Source organism: Tubulanus polymorphus, chromosome 2 (genome assembly GCF_964204645.1).
Source record: "Tubulanus polymorphus chromosome 2, tnTubPoly1.2, whole genome shotgun sequence".
Lineage (NCBI taxonomy): Eukaryota > Metazoa > Nemertea > Palaeonemertea > Tubulaniformes > Tubulanidae > Tubulanus > Tubulanus polymorphus.
The window spans coordinates 10,595,255-10,611,049 of NC_134026.1; the positions used below are offsets into that span (position 1 = coordinate 10,595,255).

Here is a 15,795-nt window from a genome sequence, read left to right on the forward strand (position 1 = left end):
AATATCGTTGTGTCCGGTCCAGGTGTCCATTATCCAAAAGAAATCTATTTCTGGTTTGAATAAAATGTTGACTATGTTGGTTTTCATATAATTGACGATGACTGTACGCGTCACCATGTTAAACGATTTATATGCAGTAAATATTGAAAAAACATACACTGCGGTGGCGCTAGCGGACGGACACCCGTACTGTAAATAAGTCGTATCTCGTGTGTCATATGTCGTATCTCGTATGTTGCATCTCATATCTCGTATGTTATATCTCATATCTTGTATGTCGTCTGAGGTCTTCAACCAAATCAACCTGAGATTAATTTCATTAATTGTTTTTGTAAGATTTCTAAATTCTCAACTATGTGTAACAGGGTCGGGGGTTACATATTGCACTAATGAAATGGTCATGGGAAAGTCACATGATCACAAGACAGGTCAAAATGGCGGACGCGCGTAAATTTTGTTTTCCTTCGCTTTTCGTATTATTTTCTGCGATTATTCTATCAAATGCAGCTCCAGTTCCACTAGTCATTTGGCACGGAATGGGTTTGTATAATCTGGATTATTTTACATTTTTTTGTAAATTTTTGGGCCTTATGACAACCTCTAATGCTTCAATTTGACTAGGGCTAGGCCTCTAAAAATAGTGAGTGTCATTGTTTGACAATTTGACAAATAAATTGACTGAATAATACGAATATGTAATTTGTAATAGATGAAATCTAAGTGACGGACACCTTGTCACAGCTTGATTAGATTTTTCATAGTTAGTAAGAAATCATAGTGATTTGAAAAGAACCTAAAGTAAGGGGTAACGAAAACACTCAATCAAAACATGTCAGTGACAAGGAACACATTAGGCTAAATGTTGTCAGAAACAGAAAGAGAATCAGCTCCAATTTTATTTCATATTAGCTGAATGCCCGTCCAATGGCCCGTACAAAAAAAGTGTCGTTGAAAATTTTAGTTTTACGTTGAAAAACGAAATTTATTAGGCCTAGGCCTATTAGTATTTTGTGATGTTGGAGCCAGCGACCATTATCTTTTATCTAAGGGACAGCCTTCGGGGCCTGGCATCTCTATTACACTTTCTTTTGTACCCCCACTTGGCTCGGGGCTCCCCAAAAATATACCGTATTCAAGCGTATGTAATGTAATAGATAAAATCTCAGTGATGGCACTCAGTGATGGCCCAATATTTTGCTTGAGATTTTCTCTGATGAAGAAATCTTCACCCAAGATATTGACTGTCCGAGATATTTCCTCTTTTTCATGGAGCACGTCTTTTCCTCAGAAAGAATGGCCTAGAATTAATGTGTGATTTTCTCTGAATATCACATCATTCTTTTTAAATTTGGCAACTAGTTAGAGGATTTGGTTAAAAAGATATAGGCCTATAGTTGTAAAGGCGTTTATCAAAGGGGCATCCTAGGGGTGGGGCCCATATTTCTTTGAAGCACCGGTGCTACTAGTCCTACAGTTTTAAGCACTTCTTTTCTGTGTACCACGGTATGTTATTCATTATGTACAAGAATATAGAGCCATTTATTGGTTTTGACTCTTGGGGTGTCCTAGGGCGTGGGGTCTATGTTTCTATGAATCATAACTAGTCCTACAGATTAAATAAGATTTCTTCTAAATTTTCTATTGATGTTCTACGTCTAAAAGACTACAATGATATAGACCCGTTTGTTAGGGGACTCGACACCCAGGGGTTGCCCTACTGTGTGGGACCGATATTTCTATGGAGTGATACTAATCCTTGGATACGTTTACTACCTTTAGTGATGGGGCCATTAGATAAATGATGAAGGATGATGAAGGTAACTAAACACAGCGGTACTGTATCAGCTGCCACCAACATAAAACATAATGTTGTGGTGTACAGTGGCCATACCTTGGTTATGTCCCTTAAAGTTGTAAGATAGATGGTATAAACTGTAAGATATATAATGCTTGAATTGTTTTAGGCGATAGCTGTTGCAATCCAATCAGTATGGGCTCAATAAAGAATTTAATAGAGAAACAGGTTCCGGGTATATATGTGAGATCATTGATGATTGGAAACAACGTATTTGAGGTATGTATCGAATAACATTCACTCAGGGGCGGATCCAGGGGCATATTTTGACTGCCTTCTAAAAGAAATGAGGGCACCCAAAGGGGGAGCGCGGGGTAACCCCCAGGGGCTGATCCAGGGGGATGGGTAGACAGTATTGGAAGGAAATTTAAGGGCTCCTTTCTGATCTTAGTGCACACCCAGTATCCAGGTCAATGCGAGCACCCGAAGGCGCGAAGTCCTTAGAGGGGGGTCCCACCCCCAGAAAATTTTGAAAATATGGTACCATTTAAAGGCTTTTAGAGGGCTTCTAGAGGCTAGCAGAGCAATCCAGAATAAACGAATTCGAGACAAGATTTCAACAGATGCGGATAAAAAATGAAGCTGGCGAACCCATGAAAGAATGGTTGTCGCCAACTTCGCCTAGTGCCCCTATAATCTTAAAAAGTGCCCCTTAACAATTATACAGAATATGTCTAAGTGCCCCGTCATTGTTAACAATCGGCAAAAATTGCCTCGTCTTCACATTTATCCTTATGTCGTGTGCCATCTTCCAAACCAAAAGTGCCCCTAAAATTTTAGAAATTAGGCAAAAAAGTGCCCTTTTCTTCAACATTTTTCCGCGTATAGTGCCCTCTTCTAAAGTACGAGTGCCCCTTTAGCCCTCCCTGAAAAGGCAAGGACAAGGTGCCCTCATCTAAAGCATGAGTGCCCCTTGCAAAAGGAAAGTGCCCTTTTTAATTTATCATGATTAAAGGCTTTACAAATATGATTATCTCTCCTCACCTTCTCGGCAGCGGTATATACCGATTAATTTTATAATTATGCCCGGATTACGGACACTGAAATAGCGGTTGCTGAAATAATGCCGTCAAAAATATTGCCGGTGAAATTTCGAAGGGCACTTAAAAATTCGAGACCGTATTGGGCAATACGGCTAATACGGTCTTGATCCGCCCCTGACCCCCTCGCCGGTGGGGGTTTGTGGGGTCTCCCCCAAGAAAATTTTTAATTTTCATGTCCTCAGATGCATTTTCCCAGCATCTAGGACATATTTTTCTCAATCCTCACAATCCAAAATAGAGCCTTAAACACTGATGTAAGCGATTATAAGTAGTAGATTTTTTTACTATCACTTAAAAATAGAAAATGCGTTCCTTTAAGAGGGGCACTCGGGATTTTTTGACTGCCTTCCGGAAGGCATGGAAGGCACCCTGGATCCGCCCCTGTTCACTTTCACCATACCAATCACAGAACTGCATACATCCTCTTCACCCTGACCTGGTTCATTGCTGTCTCAAACTCGCATAACAACTGAAGATAAATACAGTTAAAGTCCTAATGCCCCTGGTGGGACCAATGGAAAACAGCGTTATTACGAAATTGACACTATAATGAATGATTTAGTAGAACCCACTTAATTCAGATTATTTGGGACCAATAAAATTCATCCGGTTTACGGAAATCCGGAATAAAAATCATTTTCTTGTATATTAATGAACACATGGACTGCAAATATTCTCTGAATTGGACCAAACCAATTCGGATTAAGCGAGTTTGACTGTATTTTCATTGAACTTGAGTGAGATTGGGCAATTCGTTTTCTGAATAATATTGGCTTTAAGCAAGCAATCATTGGCATCAAAAGACATGGCATTATAACAGACTTTCTGACTGTACATGTCATGATAACTCTCCACCTGGCACTTAGAAGTTCTTGTGAATCTCGAAGCCTTCTATTTTAATAAGAAATATCATTCTTTTTATTTACATAACCTATTCATGATGATAACATAATTATATTTGGAGATTAGATGAGATGTTGAGATGTTATAATTTTGACAATTTTTAGTAAGCATTTGAAAAATTATATTGCTACAGACATGACAGTATACAAAACTTTGTTTTGAGCCTACTTTTGGGCTATTGCATTCACTTTTCGTACATCGTCCATTCGTTCGTCTGTCCGTGGACAGAATCCAGTTATTTTGGGGAGTTTTAAAGAAGCTTCAATGTAATGTCTTGATATTTGGGTTACACATGTATCTACCCTAGACACATCTTCAACCCAAAAACTGGCCCTGTCAGAATCAAGATGGCCGACTGGCAGCCATTGTTCTTCGCCATAATTGCCACTTTTTAGACATTTTTTAAGTTTTTGAAGGAAATTCTGAAAACGCTTTGATCGATAACCACGATCTTTTGTATATATTTTAATCCCCCAAGAGCCCATCAGAAAAATTGGGTCGATCGGACTCAAGACCCGTCCTATGATCTTTTTATGAACAAAAATGTGAATTTTGAATTGGAATTTTATGATGGGTATTCTATGGAAAGGGAATTGGATGGCTGAGTGATGGACCAAGCTCTGATTGATACCAGCATTATCATTTGATTTCAGGACACATTGAATGGATTTTTTATGAACGCCAATAAACAAATAGAAATGGCTTGTCAAAAAATCGCTAGTGACCCGAAATTGAGATATGGTTATAATTCGATTGGATTTTCTCAAGGAGGGCAATTTCTGTATGTAAAATTCAATTTCCTGCGGTATTTATTAATGTTATCCGTTATTCTGTCTAAAAAATAACATGCCAAAATCTTACAGGAGAGCAGTTGCACAGAGATGCCCATATCCTCCAATGTTCAATCTTGTCTCAATTGGGGGTCAACATGAAGGTAAGCTTTGAATCAACTAGGTTGCAGAGATTCGTCTTGAATGCATTTTAGGTTTGAGAGTGATTTGCCCAATTCAGATAGAGTGCAAGTGGAAATAGTGCACGCTACAGTCACCTAAACTCATTATCCTAACCCACATGTTTGCATATGAATCAAATAATGCAATATTTTGTATGTACTTACGCCTATATCAGACTTGGGGCAATTAATGTTGCCAATTTCAGAATATGTGTGTTGTTAGCCCACTTAAGTCTTAAGTCCCAGCGGGCTATTGTGTTCACTTTTCGTCCGTCCGTCTGTCTGGAATCCAGTTATTTTGGGAAGTTTTGAAGACGCTTCAAGGTAATGTCTAGATATTTAGTCCATACATGTATCTACCCTAGACACATCTTCAGCCCAAAAACTGGCCCTGTCAGAATCGAGATGGCCGACTGGCAGCCATTGTTGTTCGCCACGATCAGCACTTTTTACACATTTTTTAACTTTTTGAGGGAAATTTTGAAGATGCTTGAATCAATTACCTTGATCTTTCGTATATATTTGAATCCCCCAAGGGCCCATCACGTTAAGAAAAATTGGGTCGATCGGACTCAAGATGGCCGTCCTATGACCATTTTAGTGCTCAAAAATGTAAATTTTGGCCCGAATTCTGAGTCCTGTAGTTTCCTACTGGTTTGCCATTTCTCATTGCAATTTGTGATGGGTATTCTTTGAAAATGGATCTTTCATACCATAGACCGGTATTTTTGATCAGGCAATTATGACGCAATTGGCGGCCATCTTGGTGTCATCAGTACTCATTCAGGTGGAAAAAGGTTTTCCCACATATTGATATTTAAGCATATTTTGTTACCACAATCAATTGCAAAGTTGTAGCTCATGACATGTTCTATTATTGTAATGAGTTTCAAGCCCATCGGTTTTTGTATATGGCCACCAGGGGGTGTTAAATAATACAATAACTTAGTATTTCTGTATAATATACGCATCTATGCATATCTTGCTACCTGCAATCAATTGGAAAGTTGTAGCTCATGACATGGTCTATGATTGTGGTAAGTTTCAAGGACATAAATTATTCTATATGGTCACTAGGGGGCATTGAAAAGTAGTATAACTAAGAATTTCCTTATTATATTGGTAGGCATATTTTGTTACCATGATCAATTGCAAAGTTGTAGCTCATGGGATGTTTTATGATGATGGTGAGTGTCAATGTTATTGAGCTTTGCATATGGTCACCAGGGGGGCGTTGAATAGTAGAATAACTTGGTATTTCCTTATCATATTGGTACCTAGGCATATTTTTTTACTACAATCGATTACAAAATCGTAGCTGCTGACATGTGCTATGATTGTGGTGAGTTTCCAGGTCATTAAATTTTTTCAAGGTCATTGGATGGGGCATTGAATATTGAAATTGTTAGATTGTTGAGCATCTGAAACCACTTCCCAAGTGGGCATGGTGTCCCTGGACCCCTAGTTTTATTTATCTAGTTTTATTTAAGGCGTTTATGGATTCCCTCGTTGTCCTGGTGAGAATTCGACTCTTTGCGACATCGTTCGAAAATTTCTCGACTACGGAGTTTATCTAGAGTAAGTCACTCTTCTGACAAAAACAAAAATTGTGATCCACTATACCAGTAGATGCATGATTGATGATAATCATTGAAAATATTTCGTTTCAGTTTTGTCCAGAACACGTAAGTTCTATTTAATATCATATTAGACTGAATGAAATCCTAGTACTGTACACAGAGTCTAACAAATACCACGATGTACAGTCAAACCAGCTTAATTCGGATCAGCTTAACCTGGATTTTCATGTTATACATACATCAGTTGTGGTCCACTTACACATGATCTATGTTAAATATGATGTTCAATCCAGATTTATCATGAATGATTTTGGTCGCTCCCAATTGATCCAGCGGATTCTACTGTAGACATTACAATATATTAGAATTTTTATCTGTTTGAAGTCTATTTGAAATTTTATATAACTTCCGTCTCTATTGTAAGGCCTATACAATACACCAAAAATCTGCATCAGGCCTATATTGCATCTCTAATTTTATCATTCTTGTATTTTTTTGAATATCAGGATAGTTCAAGCAGAATACTGGCATGATCCAATAAAAGAAGCTGAATATATTGCAAAAAGTGTCTTCCTGGCAGATATTAACAATGCTAGGGTAAGAAGAGATAATAATTTTCTTACATCTACTTAAACTACCATTTTCCTTATCTTTGTATCACTTTCACAACACTGGTGAACTTTCTACAACTTGATATTATTTTAGTCTCAGAAGAATATGACGTACCGGACAAACCTGATGAGATTGAAGAACTTTGTGATGGTTAAATTTCTTCGTGACACAATGGTTGATCCTAAAGACAGCGAGGTACCGGTATTGTACAGTGCCTGTTAATTTTCAGTTGAAAATTTATTCAACCATTTTTTTTATTCATTTATGTCCTTATGAATGATTTTACTCAGGGTTCGTTTCAAGAACTACTAGTAATTATCTGAGGTAAATTTAGAATTGGTCTGGGTAAATGTAACAGTATTTTTTGTTTGGGTTGGATGTCTGTTTGAAACAAATTAACCTTGATTTCACTGGTAGAAGAAAATCTATAATGTATCATCAAAATTCCCTTACAACATAATTTCCATTTTTCATAGCAAAAATATTAGCCAAATCTTACAGAAAATCATGGAAAATAGCATTCTTTAAACACAAAATTTGTTACAAGGCTGTGTTTTCAATAAAGTACTTAAAGTGCAAATCTAGGCAAGGCGGGAAACCTGAAGAAAGGCTGTTCTATTGGATATAACAATAATATATGCAAAAAGGGCACTTCTCCAAAATTTCTTGGGGGCAACTGCCACCAGTAGGTACGGCCCTGCTTAAAAGGTTAACCCGGGGGCAGATTGACCAATGTTGACTCTAAGTCTCTGAAATGTACTGTTTCGGTGAATGATTTTGTCTGTACTGGTTTTTGCATGATTTTTGTCGATGTGTAAAATCAATGTTTCAAGGTGGTTTTTTTTATTGTGCAGTGGTTTGGATACTATATACCTGGACAAGCTAAGAATACATATAAACTACAGGATGGAAAGCTTTATAAACAGGTATAAATACATCTGCATTGGATGCATTAAGTTGTTGTAGTCGATGTGTGAATTATTTTTCTAATGTTACCTGTAACGCAGGTTTTAATCCATTGATACCTGAGCAGAATTATGCTCATATTATACAAACGCAAAATTCAACCTTACCTCCCTGTTATTGATTATCTTGTAGGATTGGCTTGGTCTTCAGGTGATGGACAAACTTGGAAAACTGCATTTCCTATCTTCTGATTCTGATCATTTACAATTTAATGAGGTTTGGTTCGTTCAAAACATAGTGAACAAATTTTTAAAATGAGATGACGTGCTATGGATGGTCTGCACCTGCTGAGAGATCCACTCGCGCTGGTGTTCCAAAACTAAAGCTCCATATTTGGATCTGTTCATAATTCGTATGCAAGTGATTGAAACTGTGATTTAATTCCGTGTTCTTTTTTAACTGCTTTTGTTGATTATACACAAGATTGATAAATAAATGTGCTAAAAAGAAATAGTCAGCTGTTTCGTATTTTGTTCAAGTTCCAACAGTACTCTTTTTTCACCGATTGAAGTATCTTCATAACTACAGTCAATTCCCGATACCGCAGTCCTATATACCGCCACCCCGCCTAAAGTTTTCTCATTATACAGCCCCAGAAGATACAGAAATATGTGATAGTCTATGGTAGACCACACTATGGTAACTCGTATTTAACTCCAACGGTAAATTTACACGAAGAGGAAACCGCTACTTGTACGTCATAAAACACGTGACTAGATTCGTACTGTACATGTGTATGAGGTTTATGACAAAGATTGCTTCCAACAATATTTTTGCTAATGGAACTTGAGCACTTTCACCGATGCAGGTGGTACCGTATACCGGGTGTTGACTGTATAATGCCTTTGACGCACGTACAGTCACCGCCAACCTCCATCACCCTATCACTTTCATATAAACCGTAATGAAATTGAAGAACTTTTTGAGGGTTAAAATCGATGTCTATTTCTCTTGTGAAAAACTGTGTATCTGACTGCTCCGGACTACTCTATCGTATGGATCTTTGTCCAAAAATATCATTCATTAAAAGTTTCTCACTTAGATATTTCTTCATAGTTTTGAGCGTTTAATGGTTGTGTTGAAATAATTCAAATACTATGGCTTTTATTCCATACCATGACAATATTTTAGTTGTACATATATTAGGGTAGTGATGGTTTATTCGGATTTTCTCTAATACGGAAAAAAATTCATCGGTCACCCGTTCATGCGAACTAAGCGAACTACACCGCACTATAGTCAATCGATGACGGCCTTGATAATCGATCCGATGAACTCATTGCATTGCGAGTCCGTCCGCCAGGCGCGAATCCAGGGGTGCCAAATATTGGAGCTTGGGTACCTACGTACCCCTTGAAAAATGTCTTCGTAATTTTCATTTTCAGTTTTGTAACGCTACGGTCATTTCAAAGTATATGGTACATGTTCAAGATTAATATGACCAAGCAGTGCCTAAAAACGCATAGAATGCAAAAAGAAAATTAACCTTATTTTTCAAAATATTTGGGGGGATAATAACCACGGTACTGTAGCACACCCCCACTTGGAAAATCCTGGATCCGCCCTGTCTGTGTAACGCAGCAGAAATAGCTGAACATATTTTTCCGTGCGATGGAATGATCACCTAACGACCTACAGTCGCAGGCAGGAAGGTTTACTGGTGAACCCCTTAGGCCGATAGTGCCCTTTATGTGAGGTATACTTTTTATGATATAAACAGACAAAAAGAGCACTTCTTCACCTTGGGCAAGCTTTCCACAAAAAGGACACGTAGCCGTAAGGGACACCTCTTGCAGAAAGGGCACTTTTTATACTAGACGGTACCCTTTCCACAAAAGGGCATTTTCATTTGAAGCAAGGGAGCGTACCCTTTTTTGCGAAAAGAGCACTGTTTAATTATGGTGGCTGATTCGGGCCATGTAAAAAAAAATCACAAATGGTGCAAATTTTTTTTTACAGACGCCTAAAAGTCGTTTTATCGCGCGATAAAACGAACTTTTTCGTTTTATTGCCACGTTAAAACGAAAAATAGCGCGATAAAACGAAAACTACCCCGCTAAAACGAGAAAAAGTTTTATTGCGCGATAAAACGAGAAAAAGTCGTTTTATTGCGTTTTATCGCATGATGAAACGACTTTTTCTCGTTTTATCGCGCAATAATACGACTTTTTCTCGTTTTAACGCGGTAATTTTCGTTTTAACGCGCGATAATACGAACTTTTTTGTTTTATTGCCGCGTTAAACCGAAAAATGGAGAAAACGGAATTTGTTCTTTCGTTTTATCACGATGTGAAACGAATAAAAAATTCATTTCATTGCGTTAATTTTTCTTTTAATCGCGCTATTTTTCGTTTTAACGTGGCAATAAAACGAAAAAGTTTTAACGCGCGTTTAAACGACTTTTTCTCGTTTTATCATGCGTTTAAACGACTTTTTCTCGTTTTATCGCGCAATAAAACGACTTTTTCTCGTTTTAACGCGGTAATTTTCGTTTTATCGCGCTATTTTTCGGTTTCACGTGGCAATGAAATGAAAAAGTTCGTTTTATCGCGTGATAAAACGACTTTTTCTCGTTTTTTTGCGCAATAAAATGACTTTTTCTTGTTTTAACGCGGTAATTTCTCGTTTTAACGTGGTAGATTTCATTTTATTTCACGATCAAACGACTTTTAGGCGTCTGTAAAGAAAAATTTGCACCATTTGTGATTTTTTTTACATGGCCCGAATCAGCCACCATAGATATCAGATTTTGGGTCTTATAAATTTTCTACGGGGAGGATTCCCCTTTTTTGACCCTGTTTTATTGAACACAAGAACTTCATTTGTTGGATGGACCTTGGTACAAAGATACAGTCGACCTCGCTTTAATCGTCAGCGCATAATTCGTCATTCTGGCTATATCGTCACATTTCTTTGAGCACGAATAAATTCTTCTTTATTTTCTTTACATTTCTGTGGTTAAATCGTCATTTATAAATCGCTTTAGTCGTCGCTATTGATCCGGTCCCGTTGTGTTATTTTGCAGTGGATTTACCTCGGTTAAATCGTCATTGTATAATTGATTTATTATGACACATTACCTCAGCCTAAACGCACCGTATCCCTCTAAGAGCAGGATTTCGTTTTGAACACCCTTGGAAAATCCATCCTCGCTTGTCAGGCGTTCGTTGCCGCTCGACTGAAGCCTCGACCGGCGACTACTTCAGTTGGAGGCAAAAACGCCTTTGCAAGGGAGGATGGGGAAAACCACGTCATGTGTTATTATTGATATATCGTTTCGGCCCTCGGGATTTTCCGTATATTTCCAAACTTCATTTCCACATAAAGACCGACCGTGGACAGATTGATTGATATATGTCTCAGTAAAAATGTCCGAAGGCTACAGAAATAAACATAGGTAACAAGGTAAATTGTATGCGAGAGTCAAAATCACTTAATTCGTCAATTGGATAAATCTTCACTTTTGAGCCGGTCCCAAAAGTCACGATTAAAGTGCGGTCGACTGTATATGATGGTAGCCATTACCAAATAAACTGCAGTTCACCCCAAATGCTTTAAAATGGCACCATTTTCGACGAAAAAAACTTAGGGCGAGCTCCCCCGACTCGCGACTCGTTGGTCGCACACACGCGCGCGCGCGCACTTAATCCTGCTTACAGGCAGGTAAGATATGTTATTAAATGATCCGAAGAAATCGAAAGACTGCCCCGGTGTGTGTTATGTAAAAAAAGGTTGAAAGATTTTATATAGATTCTATTTAATTAAAGTAGATATGATTACATAGCAATAATTCATACATTGTTCTGAGCAGATTGATTGACTTGACCTAAAACCCGATTTACCGTTACACTCTACCGCTAAAATCGGGAATACCGAAGGGTGGTGGATCGAGGTATGACTAGTCGAGGACAACCACCAAAAACTACAGTGAATAAGTCCAATTTTCTCTCATTCTCTTGCCCGATACTCGACGTCCAACGGTTCTTTCACACACCTGTACTCGGCCGATATGAGGAATAATTCTTTTAGAGAAATTACCATAACAGAAATTTATGTTTGCAGCGAACTTGCTACATGTAATTTGATTCAATGCTAACAACCAGCATGGACGTTGCAAGAATTAGGTGACCAACCACTGTACAAACCATCTGAAATGTCATGAAAAACGCATTTTGACGTGCCAAAACCGCCGTTGTAGCGTTTTTGAAAATGCATTTCGGCGTACCAAAACGGATATTTATTTTTGGTGTTTCGCTAAAACGGCCGTTTTCTTTTGGCACGCCAGTATGGATTTTTCGTTACATTTCGGCTGGTTTTCTCAGTTTCCTAGTTTTTAGCTAGTTTTATATTTTTGGCGGTTTGTCACCTTAATTTGCTTACGGTACCGAGAATTTTAACGATTGCTCGAATCAGCCACCTACGTATTTGCATTGTTCCAATGAAAACCTTGTGGTTGATATGACTTCGAACAAAACCCCGAATACAGGCCTTAAGCGTTTATCTTTCTAAAAATGTTACGCATAAAAATCTATTCATTAGTTTCCAGGTGAAATGACATACATACTGCTTCAAATATAAGTTTTTTTAAGATGGAACAATAAGATGATTGAGCTAAATTGAAGACATCCGGGCGGTATACAGCTATGTAAACGCAATGGTTCACTCACATTTTTCTGTATGATCGAAAGGCGCATCTTTCGATCCTATAGAATACCTCCATAAAGATATGCTCACTTTGCCCAATTTGAGATTCTCCATCATAATTCCTGCTCTACACATCCGGATAACAAACGGGATGTAATCGTATAGAATGGTACAATCAACGTGTTTAACCTCCCCGTAACGCCACGTTTTATGAGACAGATGTAGAGAAGAACATTTCTTGTTGACGTCGCCGTAACGATCAAATATAACTTTTTTCCACCGGCGAGGTGCTGGTAACATATATCCCATAAATGGCACTTTTATAAGTGGAAAGATGTCATCATAGTCTCGTCTAACCCATGGTTGGTAAGTTGAATCTTGCATGTAGGTGCCATTGTTAGAATAAGGCCACATATCAACAAAAGGCCAGTGTTTATCGGAAAATGACAACTTCCACGGTCGTCTGTCCGGACTTTTGAGATACATACCGGTGACTTGTGGATGCTTGTCGTGGAATGCTTTTTTAATCTTTTGCAGATCTTCCACTGGTACCTGGACATCGAAATCATCATCCCAAGGAATTGGTGCATGGTGACGATACGCACCAATCAAAGTTCCAGAAAAAATGAAATATGTGACATTCAATTTTTGCATTAAAGTATCGAAATGCTTTACCAGCAACTTGTACCTTGATTTTTCCTCAGATGTTAAATTTGTTAGAACAAATTTATTCTGGACGTCCATTGGTAGATTTATAGAATTGCTTGCTTTAATGAGCCCACTAACATTGAACTCATAGTAGTTATTGATTAGCGAATTGTTAATAGTTATACGTACTTTTCTAGTCTCATTCTTTTCCCTCCAAAGATCTACTGAGTTGTACGGTAATTTTTGAAAGTTTGGACACTTGCACGGAAGGAAGGTGACTAGAACAGTAAAAAACACTGTAATGATAACTACTAAGCACAATATCCTTAGTCCATCCATCGCCACGAGTGGTTAGATTTTGTTCGTATTTTAAACGATGTCCCGTATGCAGTTTCGGTTGAGGTGTCTTTAATTCGGACTAACACTAGATACACATGTAAGAAACTTTGCCAGCTTAAAAATGTCGAAGATTTTCATCGATTTTATTAGGCAAAACTCAACCTGAAAATGAAAATAAAAAGGAATAATGAGAACTAAAGATGATGTAGAGAATATTGTTTTATGTATCATATGTCTTTTTCTTGCTTCTAAGTTATACGTGTGATGAATTACCTTAATGCATATGTCTTTCCTTACTTATTCAAACAAGGCAATAAAAGGCTCTCTGTTACGAAGCCCTCTATCCGTGCGTCTACTTCCGAACCGATCTTATTAATGGCACAATCGACCCGCAATCACTTTTCTAGGCTACTTCATATGAAAAATGAGGCACGACACCATATGGACATATAACATCAAGAGAAAAGAACTGAAAGTTCCAGAAACATATGTTTTGCAAACAGTTTGATTTTGTATCCCGATATCAGATTAGCTTATCCTATAAGTGTGAGCTGTTCGATCGATTTCGTTTACTAACAGTTGCCGAGTGAACTATCTCTCCAATTACCTTGACTTTTTCCCTAATCGAATCATCGAATTACGTTAAACAAGCACTTCTTGTACATCTTAATTGCTAACGTGTTCATCAGTTGGCTCAAAATCGAATATTTGATGTAAACTTTCAGTTAAAGGGAAGATATTTCAAAGAACCATTTTTGCCATATAACGGGACCACATCTTAACTGAGACATCATCCCTTACCTAATCTTCAATCATGTACATCCTCTAACATCGTAGTGCATAGCACTGTCCGTTCGATTGCGACGCATCCACGGACATGCACTGTATTGTTATGATAAGCAATTTCGAGGATCTAAAAATGTACAAAATCAAGTTTCAAATGTCATATCAGGTTGTATTCATATAATACATTTAACTTGGTTGTTTTAGGTAGGCATGAACGGGCATATCCTGTAGTAAGATTTAATGTCCCTTAGCGTTGGTAACTGGTTCAGTTGTGTGTCATTTTTGTGAAGTTAATGTCCATTAACCGATAATTAGTTCGATAATTAGTTCAATGTTTACGTGTTTGGGGACCAAGGCAACTCCAGACTAGTTTTGACTCAGGGTTGTTAGGGATATTTATTCCTGCAGCTTGGTGAGCGAATCGGCTTCGAAGTTGGGTTGTTGGCCCTCCCCGAACGTCGTGGCGTTGGTCACGAGGGTAACTCCTGGGATACCAACTTTTGGTAGGTATAAAAAAATGCGAAACATAGCTGAACTAGTCGGAGAGCGCTGGGGGAAGATCAGTAGAACACACTCAAGAAAATTATAAAGAAATTAAGTGGCAGATCTGTAAAAGGTGCCAACAATTAGGGAACTCATCAGTAACGAATAAATTAGTTGTGAGTATCTAGGCCTATATCGTAATCTACACCCAGTAGTTGTTTATTTATTTCGGTCTCGGGTTATTGTTCAATTTGTGTCGTTGTGAGGAGCTGGGGAAGGATACGCTCTCCCACGATATTTCGGTTCCTTCTTCGGGCTGCATAATATTATACTAGAAACACAAAACTGCTCCCCGCGTGGACCTTTCTTTTTTAGACAAACTCTGCACCAGATGTGAAGTACCAACTGCACCACCCCTTGATGGAGAAACCAAACCTCATTGGAGCTGCACCATTGATATCATAACTACATTTCGGATTCCAGGACCATACTCTCATCTGGAAAATTTGCGTTTCGAAATGTGCTTCCTTTTTATCTAGTCAACACGCAGGACAATCAATTTAGAGGACTTCTACATCAACATCTACCCGAGAAAAAACTACAATAAACTATCGGACTATTTACACGAAGAAAACGACATAAAATATAAAAATGGATAAAATGATCTTCAACCTTGTAACATAGCTACTTCCTAAATTTCGGTGTTTTAAATTAAGCAGCCAAGAAAATTGACCCCAATCAGTCGCTTGCCGGTTCAGACTGGTTGGAAGAATGTTTGAATGAACCGGAACCGAATTTCCCAATTATGTACTCCCATATAAACAAAAACGATTTTCGATTTCAAAATCAAACGGCCTGTTTCGCTCTCTACAGGTGTGGTAGGTCTGTAAAGGGACACTCAATCAAAACAAAGTCAAACGAAAATTACCACCCAAATAAATAGTACGGTCAATCCCTATTTTAAGATTAGGAAAAAAATAATGT

The 15,795-nt window shown here is 38.0% G+C and overlaps 1 protein-coding gene across 3 annotated transcripts; it reads left to right on the forward strand.

Annotated features, from left to right (window-relative positions):
• Positions 1–203: 203 nt before the first annotated feature.
• LOC141899737 (palmitoyl-protein thioesterase 1-like) lies at positions 204–8,348 on the forward strand. 3 transcript variants are annotated; one of them, XM_074786217.1, is made up of 11 exons: positions 204–251; positions 1,780–1,817; positions 1,965–2,074; positions 4,455–4,582; positions 4,665–4,735; positions 6,244–6,331; positions 6,424–6,438; positions 6,840–6,930; positions 7,039–7,140; positions 7,800–7,871; positions 8,044–8,348. In XM_074786217.1, exons 2-11 carry the CDS (start codon positions 1,799–1,801, stop codon positions 8,167–8,169), a joined length of 822 nt encoding a protein of 273 aa, XP_074642318.1. In that variant the 5' UTR covers positions 204–251; positions 1,780–1,798; the 3' UTR covers positions 8,170–8,348. The 3 variants fall into 3 exon arrangements, with proteins under 3 accessions (XP_074642318.1, XP_074642316.1, XP_074642317.1); XM_074786216.1 differs by lacking the exon at positions 204–251 and adding an exon at positions 413–540; XM_074786215.1 differs by lacking the exons at positions 204–251; positions 1,780–1,817 and adding an exon at positions 382–540.
• The last annotated feature ends 7,447 nt before the right edge of the window (positions 8,349–15,795 follow it).

Bases quoted from the DNA above. Each gene is read 5' to 3' on its own strand.
- LOC141899737 (XM_074786215.1), top strand. From the start codon at position 390: ATGAAATGGTCATGGGAAAGTCACATGATCACAAGACAGGTCAAAATG. The intron at 2,075-4,454 runs GTATGTATCGAA...ATTTGATTTCAG, and splicing joins TTGGAAACAACGTATTTGAG to GACACATTGAATGGATTTTT. The intron at 7,872-8,043 runs GTATAAATACAT...ATTATCTTGTAG, and splicing joins ATGGAAAGCTTTATAAACAG to GATTGGCTTGGTCTTCAGGT.